The sequence below is a fragment of the Thamnophis elegans genome, chromosome 2, assembly GCF_009769535.1.
Source record: "Thamnophis elegans isolate rThaEle1 chromosome 2, rThaEle1.pri, whole genome shotgun sequence".
Classification (NCBI taxonomy): domain Eukaryota; kingdom Metazoa; phylum Chordata; class Lepidosauria; order Squamata; family Colubridae; genus Thamnophis; species Thamnophis elegans.
Window position 1 is genome coordinate 33321019 of NC_045542.1, and position 19226 is coordinate 33340244.

The following is a 19226-nucleotide window of genomic DNA, read 5'->3' on the forward strand; positions in this document are numbered from 1 at the left end:
AGTGAGAGCTCAATATGATGTGCAAGTTGTGGAATTGGGTTAAATGAATAAACATGAAGTAATAATGGCTAGGTATTCATGAGAGATAGCTAGTCTGGTGTAGTGGTTAAGACATTTGGCTAGAAACCAGGAAACAATGTATTCTAGTACTGCCTCAGGCAGAAAGCCAGTTGCGTGACTTTGGCCACTCCACCCCTTTCAGCTCTAGAAGAAGGCAAGGGCAAACCACTTCTGAAAATCTTACCAGTAAAAGAGCAGGAACCAGTCCAGGCAATTGCCATGAGTTCATACTGAGTCAAAGATACCAACAAGAAAAAAGTAACAAAGCCAGTAAGGCTGTGAAACAGCTTTTGTGGGTTTACTGTGAACACATGACTTTCTCAATATCTACAAAATGTTGGCTATCTACTGAAAAAGACAAAATATTCTCCAAATTGGGAATATAGCCAAGGATGGAATAATAAAACAGCCTTCTGAAAAAGAAATGGCTGAGCAGTACCTAAACAGAAAAAACACCAGTGGTGGGTTTCAAAATTTTTTAGAACCTCTTCTGTAGGTGTGGCCTGCTTTGTGGGAGTGGCTTGCTGGCCATGTGACTGGTGGGAGTGGCTTGTCGGCCATGTGACTGGATGGGCATGGCCAATTTGTAAAATGTGGTGAAACTCACTTAACAACGCTCTTGCTTAGCAACCAAAATGTTGGCTCAGAAACTCTGGCATTTGAAGCACGCAAGTCTTAAAGCTGCCAAGTTACAAGACCCTTGCATCCTAACCCTTTAGAAAAAAAGCCCCAGGGGTATTGAAACTTCACAACTTTAAGACTTGTGGACTTCAACTCCCAGAATTTCTCCTCTCGCTCTTCATCTTGATGATGTGTGGACAGGCGGGGGGAGGGAGCTGGAACCGGTTCTAAGCGGCACTGTAGATTTGTAGAACTTCTTCTATAGAAGAGGTTAGAACTGGCAGGAACCCACCCCTGAAACACACCATAGGTCTGTTAGGCATTCCATGCAGCCTTCTGTACATAAACCATAGAATTTTATATGATCATTTATTATGTTAATGAATAGTGACACTCTTAGAACAACAGACTTTTCACTAAATATTTATCTAGCAATTTTCAGGCTAAAGCAATGAATCCAAAAAAGACTAATCCAACAACTTGCAAGAGTTAGACTGAAACATGAGCAAAAAGGATCATTGTCACTTTGGTCTGCTTGGCAATTTCAACATTGCAAAAGAATTGGAGAGAAAGATGTTTATTCTTCAGTAAGTACCATAGGATGTTCAGAGTGGGATACTCCCAGCAGGGGCCAGAAGGCAGAATGAAAAGGTCTGAATGTGAACATAAAGGAGCAAATCTTCTATTTCTTAAGACACCATTTGCCAGATGCAATAAAACTGGTGCCTCCTTCTTATTAAGAAAACAAGGGCTCTTTTCCTGGAGAATGAACAATTCTGAGAGGGTGTAACTGTTCATAATTATGATGTGCTTTGTAAGAATGTCAACAAAAGAAAAGACCTTTTGAAGATCCAATGTTTTTGAAATATGTCAGTGTAGAGATTTGTGTTTTTGAAAGGATGTTTAATTAAAACTTTAAAAAATATGTAGCCTTTACTCCACAACAGAGGTTAGCAAACAGTTGTACAAAGTATCCCAAAGTGTGATTCAAAACACATCTTGTTGCTAAAATAGAGAATTTTTGAGTTAAAAAGGCTACCTACCACTCCTTTTGCCAGCAGAAAAATAAACTGACATAAAAATCTGCCTCTACACTGGTAATCCATATATTGTCATAGGTACAATGCAGCAAATTATTCTGTCCTTATAGAGTAGAGGTTATGATATAGCCAACAATTGTTTATCACCCTTCCCTACCCTTGCTCTAATTCATTCATTCATTCATTCATTCATTCATTCATTCATTCATTCATTCATTCATTCATTCTCTATAACCAACCATCTCAGCCAAGTGACACTACTGTAGGTAGCTTGTAATTCTAAAACTATAAAACACCCGCCCTTTTTTTTTACAAACCTCTAATCCCTTAATTTGGGGTAGAGCCTGGGCAACTGAAGGGAGCTGAGTGTTTATTACTTAGATTCCCTGCCTGACTCCTATGTGGAATTCTGAGAAAGAAACATCTGCTGCTATCTACTGGTAGGGTTGAACTCTTTACCTTCTGAGTGAGAGGTAAGCATCTTCAACATTATGCCACCATGCTGTTTGAAACCTCTTTGCAAGACATAGCTGCCACTACCTCCATTGATTCTGTTTTAAAATTGGAATCCAATGTAGAATTATCATGAGCAACTTTGAATATACTTTGTGCAGTATATACCTCACAATGACCCTTTAGGTGAGCTCTGCCAACTAGCAAGCAGTTGGTGGGGAAGTGGCTGTCTCTCATTTACTCGGCACGCACTATCACCACTGCTAATCCACCATGATAGGTGTGGGTGTGGGAGCAGGCTGCATGATGAAGCATGAAAGAAAGCCAGGACTCTCCTGCATAACTGTCCTTGTACTTGTATGTGTACCTGGTGGCCTTTGGGGATAGTCTGGTCTGAAAGAAGTCAAGTCTTCTACTACACAGAAGAGAATAATTGTGGAATACAATAGAGACCAGGAGGGAAGGAGTAATATGTATCCTAATTTAAGTTTCAGATCAGATTACGCAACTCCATAAGGATAAGTAAGTAAGGGAGGGAGGGAGGGAGGGAGGGAGGGAGGAAGGAACCAAGCTATGTCAGTATTAGTTAGATGCAAGTTAGGAAAGTCTTATGAATATATGGAAAATAGAAATGTGCAATTCTGACTTGTTATTTCAAATTAACATTCTGAATATGTCCTTGTTATATTCCTTTCACATTTCCTATGCCATTGGCTCAGTGAAGTAAGAAAATGGAAGCTACTTTGTGTTCTGCCTAACTGTATACAGTCAAATCCTTTTAAAAACATTTTATCAAAAAGGATTCTGTTTTAATCTTATGCTATATTTACTAATTTGCTTAGATGCTAGTTTCTTATTATCTGCATGTAACTGTTTAAATACAATTTCTGCCCCTTATGAAATGGATTTTCCCCCAAAACTTGCTCTTTAGAGCTATATTAAGTGTACCTTAATATTTCCTTTTTGAATGCAGAAAATGGTCTATACCCAATTATAGTCAAAATAATGAAGGTGTTTAATTATAGGGTTAAGCTTTAATTACTGGGTTAAGCAGATTCACAATCTGTCAAGTTGTGTCTTTTGAAGCAAATGAAATTTCCCACTTCACTTTTCACTTTTCCCCTGCAATTGTTGTTTTATGTTTTTAACCAATTACCGTATACCTTCCTCCTCCTGTTTTCCACACAATAACCTGTGAGGTGAGTTGGGCTGAGGGAAAGTGACCAGCCCAAGGTCACCAGCTTGCATACATGACTAAGGTGGGACTAGAACTCACAGTCTCCTAATTTTTAGCTTGGTGCATTAACCACTAGACCAAACTGGTGCTTTTGGGGCCAATTCAGTCAATATTTAATATTTGATCAATTCAAGTGGGGGCTGTATTATGGAAGCTGGCAAGCTTTCCTCAAATAATGAAATCCATTAATGATTTTATTGAAATTATTAACTTTTTACTTTTATAGTTAATGTAGAAATATAGCTCTGTATGTTTTGGTTACTCTTATGGATTCTGATGTGTTTTAATTTTGTTGGTTATGTTTTTACTTAACCTTCATATTGATTATTATACTCTGTTATGGTTGAAACAATAAACAGAACGAACTCGCTTAGACCTCCACACTGTTCTAATTAACTCTAAGCAGATTAAAAATTTTCCTCACAGCAATGAACTATAAACCCTAACAATATAATTGGTAAAATGAGCTCTTTAAACAAAAATTCTCATTACAAGAATCCACATTATCACATTAATAATAAAATTTCCTGGTGTTTCTTCCATCTCAGGAATGGATAATCAGAGTCTCTTTCTATCCATGTGGAAAATCCAAGTCCTTACAGTCGTCCTCTTGGGGTTAGCTCCTCCATAGGAAAAGACATAAATGTACGAGATATTCACATTCCTTCAAAATTTCAGTATCTTCAAAGTTTTACCTGAGATTCGGTGGCTCAATGGCTAAGATGCTGAGCTTATTGATAAGAATGGTGGGCAGTTTGGCAATTCAAATCCCTAGCACTGCATAGCAGAGTGAGCTCCCATTACTTTTCCCAGCTTCTGCCAACCTAGCAGTTTGAAAACATGTAAAAATGCAAGTAGAAAAATAGGGACCACCTTTGGTGGGAAGGTAACAGCATTCCGTGCGCCTTCGGCATTTAGTCATGCTGGCCACATGACCACGGAGATGTCTTTGGACAGCGCGGGCTCGGAGATGAGCACTACCGCCTAGAGTCGGGAAAGACTAGTAAATATGTGCGAGGGGAACCTTTACTTTTAAAGCTTTGGCTGCTGTGGCCTAAAAGTCTGCTCAGTTTTGGGGTTATATTTTCTTTGGATTCAGCAGCTGTTAAGCATTTCTTGGACTTCTAAAAACCCCTGAAAATCCTTATTGCCCTTCCCTGACACAACAGCCCGAAATATCAACAAGCCAATCACATTTTTGCCTTGTCACTTATGGAAACTCAAGCCATGTGGTTCGTTTATGGTTACATATGTCATACAGACTCAGAATTGAATCAACCGAGAGGGAGAGTGTGTCATGGGAAAAGAAGAGTCCAGTCAAAAGTGATTCTTAGGCAAAGTGTCTGACTGAAGTACATGACCCGTTTGGCAATTATTCTTGGATGAAAGGAGCTACTTAGATCTCTTCTTGTGTTGGCTTTTAGCCCAGTTTACAGGCCATGCAAGAGTAATCCTGGTTGACAATTCTTTTAAGCCCCTCAGAGGCCTTTGCTTCTAACAACCGTTAACTTTTTCTAGGTCGTCTGACAGGAGCCGTCCGAAGAAACATGACCGGGGGTGGGGGGGGGGGGAGAGGACTCATGTCATCGGTGGGGATTTGCCCCAGAAAACCCTTCCCCAGATCAGCGAGGGGGCAGACTCTGGGGCTCTCCCGCCTCCAGGGAGCTCGTCTTTCTTCTCTCCCCCCCTCCGGCTCATCGCCCCGAGACATTTCTTCGCCCATCGCGTCAGCGGGGATTCGAACCCAGGTCGTCTCAGGCGCGCGCGCCCCTCCGTGCAGCCGTTACGCCGCGCCGGTCCCGGCCGAGCTGAGCGCGCCAGGAGCTCCGCTGGCGATGCTGCTTGGGCCCGGGCCATGTGCCCACCGGAGATCTTTAGCAACCTGGTCCGGAGGCTCCCCTGTGGCCTGGGGAAGGCGGCGGCGTCGGCGGCCAAGGACGAGCTAAAGGGAGACGAGCTCTGCGCCTGTCCTTTCCCGGTGGGGATGTCCCGAAGCAGCAACACAGCTTCCTCCTCGGCTGCCCACCTCCGCAGGCAGGAGCAGTCGCGCCCGGCCTTTTCCGAGGACCAGTTCCTGGCCGTTTCCAAGGAGCTGGTCAGCCATAGCGCGCGTCCCGACACCTGGCAGCTCCTCACCAACACCCAGGGTCTCTGCATCTACCGGCTGCACGACGAGGTGCGAGGCATCGCACCAAGGTCCCCCCTCCCCGAGTCTGCTGCCCAGGGGAGACCGGCGGGAGAGGGCGAGGGCCTTATTCATTTATGTACTTATTCAGTTCAGTTATGCTACACTACGGCATTACCATTAATATTACCACAGAAACTGAAATGTTCTGGTGAGGGCCCGGAGCCCAGAATTTTATTAGAATATTGCCCAGCTAGAGGATCTTAGTGGACCTTGGCTCATTTTTTTTTTAAAAGGAAAACAAATGAGGCAGAGAAGCCAGAATAGATGCAATCCATGTAATAATCTCCATTAATCAAGCTAATTTTACAAAATATATTTATTTTGCCTTTACTTTTAAGTATGTTTAACCTCACCTCTTTCCGCCAAGGTGTTCAGGAGGCCTGCAGGGTGGCTTCCCACCTGTTCACAGCACACTCATAGCAACCCTGAAGGAAGTTCAGTGAAAAAAGGCAGACTATGACCCTCCCAGATCTTCCTGTCAAACATTTGGGGTGATTACAGAGGTTTGAACCTTGGACCTCCCTTGTCAGTCTCCCACATTTTAACCATTTTAACCATTTTAACCATGAGCAGAATCGTAGAGAGAACACGACTGTCAGGCATGTTCCATCACATATGGTGCAATTTTTTTTTAATCTGAAAGTTTCAGTCTGTCAATATTTTTGCCATGTTTTTTTTTTTAGGAAGAAGAAATAATTGTAAAATATTTGGGCATATACAAAAAATATCCTCATCATAAACTATGAAGATTGGCAAAACTAAAGATTATTCAAGTCCAGTACTGTTTCCAATAGTCACTAGCCGCACCCTTCAAGAATTCTTGCACACAATCGTGATCAGTTTCCCTAATTTCCTTGCTGCCATCCAGATTTTTGCAGCCTAGATAAGGCCTTAGCATTTAAAAGTATACTTTTAAGGTGAAGAACCAGTTGTGCCAAGTAATAATCATTGATAGATTTGTCCTATTAAGGGAAGAAACATAGAAAATAGGAAGATGAATAAAAACAATAGGCTCATGATTATTTTTATAGGTTGAGGAACTAAGGCTAAATGGCATTTATTTTTTAAAGTTTATTAGCAAGTGCCCAAAACGACATCTTCATTTTTCATGAATATTCTGCTTCTTTCATCCTATCCTTCAACTTCTCTTTTCTTTCATTCTTCTGTTTCCCATACTTGAGATGAAATGAAAGTGAGGGCTAACAGCTTGAATTTATCATACAATCATGGGTATATTCAACAATATTCTGTTTTCCTAACTCCTTTTCACAGGGTTGTTTACTATAAGACAAAATTAGAGACGCTTGTAGGATACAGACCTAGCTCTTATTACAAGTCTGGCTTTTCTGCAGCATTATTTAGCTGGTCAGGGAGGCGAGTAGGATGTCTGGAGTATAGACAGAAGCAGAATTTTCTCCTACCTTCCCTCCTATGCATTTTTTATCTTTGGAAATAAAGATTTTGCTCTCCTTTTCATATTCTATAGAGTTTGCTGAAGGAATACAAAGAATAATTCGGGTTTGGTAATTAAAAATAATTATTTCTCCAAAGCCCAATTATTCTCTTACATTTTAGAAATGTTATTCTTATTGAATATTTGTTTTTTTTAAGAAAAAATCCCCTATATAATATGTTTATTACAATTACTGTCAACTCCTGAGATCTGAAAGGCCAAGATAGGGTTTTAAACTATTTCTTCCAATATATTATCAAATAAAATTGAGTGTCACCCTAGAAGTTTTTTTTTTTTAAATTAAATCATTATTTTTTTCTTTGTTAGATATAACCAAGGAATGTTCCTGCTTTTATTTAGGAATAAGAACGCCAAATTTCTAACTGATTTCTGTTCTGATTCCCTCAGCTTAAGAAGGTTTTCGATAGTGCTTTGATACAGTGTAGTCCTTAGCTAGACCAGACTTATGACTGGTTGCTCAGCGATTGCTCAGAGTTATGATATACTCTGAAAAAGCTACTTACGACCTGGTTTCAAACTTTAAATGTTGGCCCCTTCCATCCTGTGGTCACCTGACTATATTTTAAGCGCTCAGCAACTGGCCCACATTTATAGATGTTTGCAGCAGTCATGTGATCATCATTTATGATGGTTTTGCCGGAAGCCATTGTTTACTTTCCATTTCTGTTAAAAAAAACACCACAAAGCAAACCATGGATTTCCATTACATTTTACACTGTAAAAAACATAAAATCAGGTGCTGTCATGTCGGGACCTACATTATGCCTCAATTACAATTGTAAATTGAGGACTACCTATATAAAATAATTCTAAGAAATAACGGGGTCAAGAGCTCAGTATGTTTCATGTAAACGCTTCTTACCCTTCCTGAAAATATTAGAGGCTCATTCTCCTCCCCTAAGACTCTAATTAGGACACTATTTCCTAGGAATCTTAATGATTGCAAAGTGTGAAACTCGGCCATTAACCTCTGGGTTATGTATATTTGTGAAAGAGGTAGGAAAAGGGGGAATAATTACAGGTATTTGTGGCCTTACAACTGTAATTGAGCTCAGAATTATGGTCGTAAGTTGTGCTGGTTGTTAAGCAGGGTTAGACCTTCCTTGTAGCAGTCATTAAGCAAATGCCACAGTCAAATGAACATGGTGGTCATTAAGTGAACATGATGCTTGTTAAATTAACCCATTTTATCCAATGGGCAGTTTTTGCCAAGTTTTAAAATATTATTTCTTGTTAATTCACTTTACTGATTTCAATAAAAGCTTTTTTGCTAAGGGAATATATTTTGTATTTGTTAATGGAATATATTTTTATTTATTTTATTTATATTTCATGCTTCTTAACTGCCTCCCTCCCTCCCTCAGAGAGAGGCTCTGTATAATCATGTCAGAAATATATAAATTTACAATCCTGATTATAACTACGGTTTTAAATGATACAATATAACTTATAACATTATATAAATATATAATCTTATGTATAAGTTATACAATAAGTAAGAAACCCACTATATGTATAGTTTATTGAATCAAAGGCCATGGTCTGATGATCATATTTAGAATTTCAAGGTTTTGGTATTTGCAATTCTTAATTAAATGCATTTTCAATTGCTGTTCCATCTGACTGCAGCTGTATTCATTAGATTAAGCCAGTATGCTTAGATCAGGTTACGTATTCAAGAACTTGATTAATCTCTTGATGTTAGTGAAAAACATTCTTTCTTTCGTATTTGCTATATTTTTTTCCAGTCAAGCTGCTGGTTCTAAATGTTTTATTCAGTGAGTCTCATCTACTGACTGTACCCAACCTTGGATAAAATTGTGCCATTTTAATATATCGAATTTTATTGACATTTAATTATTGAAAGATTGTCTCTCAAGCAGTGGGAAAGCTTTAAGATGTTTTCAAAGCAACAAAATAATTTTTGTTATAATTTTTTATAATATAAACATTACATTTTCATTTAAAGCTAGAGTAGCTATAATTGTTTACCTCTGCAGGAGCAGCTAGACTAGACTAGAGCCCATTAATGCTTTTGATATATAAAAGTTATCCTAATTGTGCTTGCAAAGACCAATGTTGGCAAAAGGAATTTTTGGATTCAAGTAAGGGTTGGAAAGAAATTGAGAGAAGTTTGCCAGTTTTGCCTTCCAGCTCAGATGATAAGAAAAGTGAATGGTGAAACTGGTGTGTTTTTATTCAGTGATCCATTGGTAATCCGGTGATATGTTCATTGTGACCAAGCAAATCTCTCCCTAAAAATGAGATTGAATTAGATGTCTAAGCATCCTTCCAGCGGAATGATTCATTGAGTGTCGATGTTTGCAAATGAAAACCATAAGTCTTCAAAGATCTGCCCACCTAAAAAAGGGAATTAGTGTTTGTTTTCTCACTGCTGGAGGAAGAGGTAAAGTAAAGAACTAGGTGAATGCACCAACTAGAGGTCATGGTTAGTGCTGTCTGAACAGAACATCTGGCTTGGATCATTGTCAAAGCTTGAAAACTAGACAGGTTTCATATCTAGCCAGTATCAGCATGGGAGATAAACACCTTAAGGCTGCCATGCAGAATTATCAGTAACAGTGGTTACTATATGAAGAAATCTATTTTTAATAGGATGAAAGTTTTAGTTTGAATCTAATAGTACTTCCACAAATGGAATAGATAATTAGGTGCCATTCATTGAGTTCAATTTCTGGTGAATTCCTAGATAAATGCCGTCTCAACCAGTCTTCCATAATATAATACAGCTTTTCCAAGGACGTTCCAGCAATGTTTTCCCTCCTGTCTATTCATTTATTCTGTTCCTATTTTTACTTCTTTCTTTCAGTCTAGCCAACCAAAGTCATTCTCTCTTGTACTCAGGGTGGTTAAAAAAAATCAATGATTAAAAATATATATCAAAAAATGGATTTTTAAACATTTAAATCAGATATTTTAAAATTTAAATTAGATTTTATGATTTTTATGAAATTTATTTTAATAAAATGCTTTTGGAATAAAAATCTATCTAAAGATAGTTTTCTATTTAAGATACATTAATAATGTAGTTTATTCAGCATGAAATGGAGCTTAGTTATGTAGCATGAGGCTGCATATTGTACAATATTGGGACTGTTGGGGAGTCAACAGCAGGTCAGAGGAGGAGCCGCTGTGGGACAGAGATGACAGTTGCTCTTTAAAAATTATGATTTAAATCGAGTTGATTTAAATCAAGCCTTTTTACTAGAGATTTAAATCATGATTTAAATTGTGATTTAAATGGACTTGATTTAAATCAAATCCATCCTGCTTGCACTATATCTTTTTGCACCACTTCAAAGCAGATTGGGGGTGGGGACTGTTATTGCAGAAAGAGGGAAGGAATGGTAGGCATCATTGCATGAGTGAATGGAAATCTGGCACAATATTGTATTTCGTTTTTTGAAAGCGACCGCTTAGGCCTTTCACCAAAGGGTCAGTAGTATTTGTCCTTTAAGACAAATATTCTATTTGAGATGCTATTGTAAATTTATTTTATGAAAGTAGATTGGGGTCAAAGTAACCTTCCTTAATATGGTGCCCTTCAATTATAAACACTATATTATGATTCTTAGCAGTAGTTTTGCTGAGGGATACTGGGTAGAAAAAGATTGATACAAAGTAATAACTTAGACAGAAACAGTAATACAAAGCAGATGTTACTTTTTAATCTGACTGATTTTTAATTTCTATTTCCAGAAATCGGGGCTGTATGAATATAAAATCTATAGCATACTTACTGATTGTTCCCCAGAGCTATGTGCTGATGTTTATATGGACTTAAGCTACAGAACAAAATGGGACCAATATGTTAAAAGTTAGTAAATAATTATAATGTTTCTTTTATATTCCTATCATTTCTAAGATTCTTTCATTTCACTATTTTAAATTCAAAGATGATTAATTCGGTGAGCTTTTCTTTCTTAAAATACAAATGCTGTTTAAAATGCTCTTCCAATGTTTATAAAATGACCTTGAAAATATGGATGTTTATTTGAGAAACTAATAAAAACATATCCCAGTTTCTAGATAGCCATTTATTTCAGTCAAACATCTTTGATCCTTCAGTGGTATTCTTATTTAGGTCTATTGGTATTAAATCCTCAGTGTGAGGAAATCATCTAACAAAATTTTATTCTGCCTATATATTCTGCCTATGTCTGTGTGTATTCTATAAATCACAGATGCATAATGAAAATTAACAAATTAATACATGGAAATATAGTGCAACACAGACAATATTAGTATATTACTTTTGCATTTTCTGCTTCTGTTATCATGTACTGTGCTGTTCTTTCCTTTTGCATGCCCTTTGTTGACTACCTTTATATGTAGATAGTAAGGCTGTAGGTGTAATTGGAGAAAAATATGAATATCATTTGATTATGATATTGATTTAAATATTGTATGAAGGCCTTATAATTGAAAGAAGGCCACTAAGGGTCCCTTGCACAGAGGGTAACATAGCCTAGGGGAAACTGGGAGAATTTAATTATAGAAAAGATGGAAAGCTGATTGGCAGAATTGTTACTAAAAGAATATTAGAAGTAAAAATGAATTATAATGTGGAAAGGATGATGCAATTTTATGCCATATAAGGGTTATATGGAGATGATTTTTACTCTTCAGGAATTGTGAATTGTATGAAAGCGAAAAGAAAATTAATTCTACATTTGTTGATTTAAAGAAAGTATGCAGTAAAGCTGAGTAGGCTTATTTTGTAGAAATATGGTGTTGAAGAATGATTTCTTAATTTTGTAAGAATGATATACAATAAAAACAAAGCATGCATAAGAATAGAGAACTGAAAAAATGTTTTAATATTAAGCAGAAAATAAGAAGTAGAAATGTGCTGTTCCATTGATGGTTTAATATATTTATGGATAGATGTGTAAAATTAGAGATGTCCTGTCTGGGGAGTATGGGTTTACATTTGTCTGGTACCAAATTAATACGGCAGTGACCTCTGGTGGAAAATGTGATATTCATGTGACTTACTGCTTTTTGGGAATTATAATCTATTCCATTAGAAAGTTGGCATTGAATATGAAATCCTGTGAAAATAAAGATATTTCAGAGTAGCAACATGTGATTAAGCTTTCCATATGTTTGTGACAAAGTCTTAAGAATTTAAAAGAATTCTCATTCTGATATGAGCGTTTGTAATAGTCACTTCTACACACACACACACACACACACACACACACACACACACACACACCCATTAGCAGTATTAGTTGAAAAGAACAAAATGGCCTTTTTGACTTTAAGGTGAAAATGATATTATTGTTCACAATGCATTTCATTTAGTTGTCTAAAAACACAGCATGCATTCAAGAGCATCTTCTAGTATCCCCATAAACTGCATCTATTAGGTACATGAGAGTTCTTATTTGTCAAGCAGTTCCAACGGGAGCTTGAGAGTGGGTAAGACCAACAGTGGCACAGCAATTTTGGAACATTTTTCAAAAATTAAACTTAGAAACATATCATTTGTTAAAACACGAAAAAGTTTCAGTTGTATGGTTGTTTTTTTTTCACTACAGGCTATTTTAGGGAGAAGACTACTTAAGATGTATTTGACAGTTTTGAAATGTTTAAAAAGGAATTAATGAATTATTCTAAAAAGCAATAAAATATTTTAATTTGTGAATGGAAAAGTAGTTAACTTTAACTAACTGATAATTTTAAGAACTAGGTTACAGAAGATGGCTTGAGAAACTAAAAAAATATATTGAGACTTTAGAAGTATAGATCAAATAATTTATGAAATATATCTACATAAATTATCTATGGATTTTGACAATAGAAAGGAAAAACTATATTGGTTTAGTGATATTTTGGGATTGAGTTCTATTTTGCTGACAGATAGATAGATGATAGATAGATAGATGATAGATAGATAGATAGATAGATAGATGATAGATAGATAGATAGATAGATAGATAGATAGATAGATAGGGATTGATTTAGTCCCACTGCTTTGCTTCACTGTTAGCCTTCATAATTTCATAAAAGAGCCATTGCTAGAAGAAATAATGAGAAAAAATAGTCTTGTTCTTCTAGAATTGACTTTTTTTCTTTTCCTCACCTTATCCAAGAAGAAGCTTTCTCCATTTTGTATCTTCTAGTACTGTTTGAGATGGGCAGAAGATGATTCATCATAAGGATGAGACAGTCCTAGAGGCTTAAGTTACAAAGACTTGGATCTTCTTCTGCTACAAAAAGGAGGGCTCTCGACAGATTTGTCTTGACTTACTATTCTTATCTTACATATACTATTTGTCATATTTATAGCCTGCCTTTCCTCCTGATAGTGTACATAGCATTCCTTCCCTCATTCCCTCCCTCACTTTTACCCTAAAATGTGAAGAAAGAAAGAATGATTAGGTCAAAGGGCTGAGCTGGACTGGAACCTGGGCCTCTCCAGGACTAGCCCAACCCCTTAATCATTCCACCAGAGACACTATGTTTTGTTTGTTTGTTTGTTTGTTTATCTGTCTGTTCTATTCTGTTTCTTGTGGGAAAGGCAATTTATTGTTAGATGTTATGGATCTGATAAGCTAGTCTTTCCCAATCTGGCTGCACTCCAAATGGGTGGATCTTCTGAATTCTCATCAGTGGCCATGCTGGCCGGGAAATTCTAGGAGATGAGATATAATTGGAAGGGACATGACCTACTGTATATTAAAGTCCAGCCTCTGTTAGATCACACTGTGTTGCTTCGAAAATGTTTTTTAAAAAATCTGAACTGTATACAGGTATGTATGTATGTATGTATGTATGTATGTATATAGCAATAGCAATAGCAATAGCAGTTAGACTTATATACCGCTTCATAGGGCTTTCAGCCCTCGCTAAGCGGTTTACAAAGTCAGCATATCGCCCCCAACAATCTGGGTCCTCATTTTACCCACCTCGGAAGAATGGAAGGCTGAGTCAACCCTGAGCCAATGAGATTTGAACCGCCGAACTGCAGCTAACAGTCAGCTGAAGTAGCCTGCAGTGCTGCACTCTAACAACTGCGCCACCTTGGCTCTTCACATGTATGTTGAAGATGGGATTTGGGGGGGCAACAAGACACTAAAGATACTAGTGATTGGAGAAGTGAAGATGAGGGAAACCTTTGCAAGAAAATGCTGAAGGATTGTATATGAGCCTTGTTTGGGACTCTTTTAGGTCCAAGCAATCTGTAGACAGAGACTTAACATACCTTGATTCTGCATAGTTACTCAGCATGGTTCTCTCCTTTCATAACAAGATATTTTCCCCTAGTGCAATAGAGTCAGTACACTTTTGTTTTTCTTTCATGAGGCTAAACAAATGGTGATAGATAAATAACTTCTCTTAATATTCTTCTGTAGAACTTTTCCTTTTCCTGATCAATTCTTTTAAAAAAAAACCAATACTGTTTGGGGGATTCATTTTCCTTAGGCTCTGAGCTTCTCAGGGGTCAATTTTGCGAGCCAAAGCTGCTATCCATTGAGAAGCAGTTAAGATGTAATGATTCCATAATTGCGGCCATGGTTTCTGGCCTTGATCTCATTAACTTGCAATTTATTCTGAATAATAATCTATAAAAATTATCATGTGCTAGTAACAAAAAACTGATGGAACATCTCAGTTGAAAAAATAACCGAGAAGGAATTTTTAAAATATTGTAGGATTTCCAAATACAAACTGATAAAGCCTTGGCTCATAACAAGAAAGTGATTGGTTGAAAAGCAAAAGTGGGGATAATTATGTGGCAATACCAGGGAATTGTAGAAGACAAAGAATTGGAGAAGATCACAAAGTATAAGATCTGCAAATCAAAGTTGAAAGATTATGGCATAAGCCTGCCGTAGTGGTCCTACAAAATTATTGACACACTGAGTTCCATACCAAATCTGGGACAGCACTTAGAAAATAGGTGCATTGTAGAAGGCCAAACTGTTTGGATCCACACGTCTACTATGCTGATACATTATGACACCCTAAGTCCCTGGGAAGAACTCAGGGTTCCTTTGGTTTGTGGAATGGGAAGCATATAAATATAATGAACAAATAAAATAAAATAAAATAAATTTCCTTTGCATGAAGGCCATCAACAACTAAAGAACTGGCAGCTGTCATCTCACATTGTTGCGTATATAATAATGATGATTTATTAAACTTGCATGGGGAATGACTTTAAACAGCTCTGAATGATGAGCAACACATCCTATCTCCCACCTAAATCCCTAGAAGCTGACAGTCAGAACAAAAGGGACATCTATTGAAGCCTCACACATACCTAGCTTGATTTATGTATAATTTGTAGCATTTTCATTAAATCGTTTCTAATCATTATTTGATTGTTAGTGAAACAAATGTTTCTTATACATTTTACCAACAATTTGTATTGTAGATGTACGTGAGAAAACTCAGGATGGCAAAACAGCTATCTACTGGGAAGTGAAGTTCCCCTTCCCCTTGGCAAACAGAGATGTATCCTTTCAAAGTTTTGACAGTAATTTTATTTTAACTTTAATAGTTACCAACCTTGCTATAATCTCAGTTTTTCTCAGTTTCTGAAAATTTAACGGGTGTACAAATTAATCCTTATCAGGAACTTAAAAAATAGAATCTTTACACATGCTGTAGTTTCATCTCACACCCTTTGAAAAGAAAAATAACCACATAATTTCAAGTCCAAAATGCAATTGAATCTGTGCTCCCTAAATTTGGGAGATGTCTGGATACGTAATGTGTATTAAATTTTAAAATCCTGATTATTTCTTAAACTTCAGCACAGTATGTTTTTGTTCGTGAGCGTCAAGATATGGAGCATGATGGGCAGAAGATCTATGTTATATTGGCTAAAAGTGTGAATACTGTTAAATTCTCAGAAAAGCCTGGGATTGTTAGAGTAAAGAATTTTAGACAAGGCGTGGCCTTTGCAAGTGATGGCAAGAAAGGGTGCAAAGGTAAGAAATCAATATATAATTTTATAGGAATGGTTAATTTGATCAGAAAATTTAAATTCTAATTCAGGACTTTGACAAATATCTATATGCCTTTGCAAACATTAACTCATGTCTTTTGTTAGCAATTTGGATAAACAGATAGCTGAAAGAATGTGTGCATTGTAGTATTGTAGACCTATAGCTAATGATTTGTTTCATAAATTCCAATACAGATAATTCTTTCACACCAGCTAACCAATCTCTGCTATTTAACTTTCATCTTGCTTTTTTCTGTTGCTCTTTGTCTTCTACCTAGGGATTCAAAATATTTATTATACATCCCTCTGTGAACTGAATTTGAATATTTGCTGCTATCAGATTGTTCATGGGATGCTTAGCAACTGTACAATAATTTGGCTAGCAACATTTTGGTGAGGGTCTGTACACACTTTTAAAACTGTGTGGTGGCCAAGGAAATCTCCTCTACCTTTCTTTAACTTTTAAAATGCCTGGTGCACTCACAGCAGCACCAGGCTGTATGAAGAGTAGAGGTTTCTCCAGCATTTCTTGGATTGACCATGTGATCATGTGAGAACATTATGTAAAATCAAAGCTTGCTGAAGAAATAACAGATTTTTTGGAAAGGTAATTTCTGCCTCACTGACCCTTTAAAGTTCTTTGAAGGTATTTAGGCTATGAATGGATACAGCTTTTCTTTTCTTTCTTTACTTTCACAAAGTTTACCAGAGGCTCCTGAGTAAACTCACCATTATGGAATTGGAAGATTGGTAATCTATTAAAGAACAGAAAGCAGAAAGAAAAAAAACAAATGGCTTTAAAATAGCAACAGCAAGCAAAAGTTTGTTTCACTATGTTTGAAAATAATTATGGGCAAATTGAAAAGCAACAAGATGGCTATGTTTGCTAATCACATCAAATTACCAGTAGTTAGAATGCTTAAAACAAAAAGGAATCTCAGTTCTCCAAAAAGATCAACATAAATTTACTTCCGTGCAAACAAACCTGAGGAAATGCACATTTCAGAAGAAAAATCCTCAGATCACATATATGCTGATGAAATTTATACTAAAATGACTAAGCAGGGATGAGGGTTTGGGGCATATTCCATAAATTCTTTTAGAGAGGGCATACAGTTAATGGCAAGCATTGGGATAGGGTGAGGATGTCAGGAACTTTTTTGCTGAATGTATAGTAGACTGTTGATTGAGGTGACAGGTCTTGCTTTTTTTAAACTTTCCTGATTTTATTATTGTGAGCCATCCCGAGTAGTGTCATATAAGGTAGGCAGCCATATAATTCATATTAATTCAGTAATCCGTACAGGTTTGGATAAATGGCGTGGAAGCATTTAATTGAGGTTAGACAAACTGATGAAGGGAAGGATTATCAGTAGCTGGCAGTCATGATGTCAGTCTAGTTTTTGCAATGTCAGAAGCTGTCTATCTCTGAATAGCAGCTGTGGAAGAAAAATTGAATAGGCCTTATGGAATTGACTGGACACTAGGAATAACACATTGGGATTGATAGATTTTTAGTGTTATCCAGTAATTTTTTTGATGATTCCAAGACTAAGATTATGTACACTTAAATTGAAAAAGTACAATAATTTTTCCTTTTCCTTCCCTATCTCTCTTCCAGCCTCCACCCTCAAAAATGATTTGGTAAAAACCAAATTTAGTTTTCATTTACAAAGGATAGGTGAAACAATGTGATTAGGGAAGGGAATGACTGTTTTTTAGATTCATCTGTGTTCTTTACTGCTTTTGTTTCTGGACTGGGTTTATGTACTATAAATTGTTCAGTTGCCTAGAACAGAATCCACAAAAGGAGTACATTATGCAGAAGGGAGGATATTTTGATATCTGGGGAAGGAAAGGAACGATCTCCCCGTCGAGATCCGCACCCTCACCACCATCCAGACCTTTCGCGCAGCCCTCAAGACCTGGCTCTCCCATCAGGCCTGGGGATAGGTTCCCAATTTACCCGCCCGAGTGTTGACTGTTGAATGAAAGTTGTGTTTTATTATTTTTCTTTTGTTCACATTTTGTTTGTTTTTTGATATTGCACCCCCTTCCCCGTGATTGTAAGCCGCCCTGAGTCCCCTCAGGGAAAAGGGCGGCCTATAAATCTTAATAAATGAAATGAAATGAAATGAAAGGAATAAAATGTGCTTACAAATCATGTGGAGTTTCAGCACATGAAATAACACATTAATTCTAAATTACAGTCAGATGAATGAAAAAGATGCCTTTAAAATTTCACTTTGTTTCTTTTCTTTTTTTCTTTTCTTTTTTCTTTTGGTTAAAAAGTTTTCATGACCTATTTTGATGATCCTGGTGGAAAGCTTCCTTCGTGGGCTGTCAACTGGGCAGCTAAGGTAAGCAGAGTAGTTGAAGCTCAGGAGCATTAATGCTGTAGGTTAAGTCAATACATCATTTTGATTCATGGGTTCTTAGAAATTTGGAATATTGTTTTGTTGTTGCCATTTTCCATATATAACTGTATAATTTGAAAAGTGTGATGGCAGTGTCTGGCTGTCCCTGTAGAAGAGATACCAGTAATTCAATGAGTGTGGCCGCAGAATTAGTACAAATATTATCCCCTGGTGTGATGCCTCTCTGTAAATCAAAGTATAAGATGGGTGACTTAAATCAATGTTTATTCTTTAAGTAGTATCAAAAGAAATGCAAAGAAAATTAGTTGCTACTTAGTGTACCATTAAGCATAGAAAGATAACTGTTTTTCAATTCCTGTTTCAGACTGGAATTCCCAACTTCTTGAAAGACATGCAGAAAGCTTGTCAGAGTTATCGTAAGAGATAAATGGCTCTCTGTATTCAATCTGAAGGACTGATAGATATACTTTCCAAAATTGGTCATTGATGTGGATATAGTCATGAAACATCACTGAATAATAGCTGCCTTTGAGGATGGTAATCATGAGCCATGGAAGCTTCCAGGCATATGATAATGGAACTTATTAAACTTTTCATTTTCCAGTCACGGCTTTCTTTTAATTTTGATGGCTTGAAAACACAGTGAAAGTGTTTGTGTCTCTCAACATAACCTAATAATCTTCTTTGAGCTAAACTCTGATGTGACATGTTCCCTTGACATCAGAGGCTGGAGAAATTGAGCCGGTGCTGGAACTAGTGCTGGGTTAGAAAGTTGAGCTTATCCAATGA

The 19226-nt window shown here is 36.9% G+C and overlaps 1 protein-coding gene across 1 annotated transcript; it reads left to right on the top strand.

The window, feature by feature from the left end:
• Positions 1-5395: 5395 nt before the first annotated feature.
• PCTP (phosphatidylcholine transfer protein) lies at positions 5396-18864 on the top strand. Its single transcript, XM_032238919.1, has 6 exons — positions 5396-5587; positions 10794-10911; positions 15484-15563; positions 15871-16042; positions 18352-18419; positions 18802-18864. Exons 1-6 carry the CDS (start codon positions 5396-5398, stop codon positions 18862-18864), a joined length of 693 nt encoding a protein of 230 aa, XP_032094810.1.
• The last annotated feature ends 362 nt before the right edge of the window (positions 18865-19226 follow it).

Excerpts from the sequence above, each read along its gene's own strand:
- PCTP (XM_032238919.1), top strand. The coding sequence starts at position 5,396 with ATGTCCCGAAGCAGCAACACAGCTTCCTCCTCGGCTGCCCACCTCCGC. Across the intron at positions 10,912-15,483 it reads ATGGGACCAATATGTTAAAA|ATGTACGTGAGAAAACTCAG; the intron begins GTTAGTAAATAA and ends TTTGTATTGTAG. Across the intron at positions 15,564-15,870 it reads TCCCCTTGGCAAACAGAGAT|TATGTTTTTGTTCGTGAGCG; the intron begins GTATCCTTTCAA and ends ACTTCAGCACAG.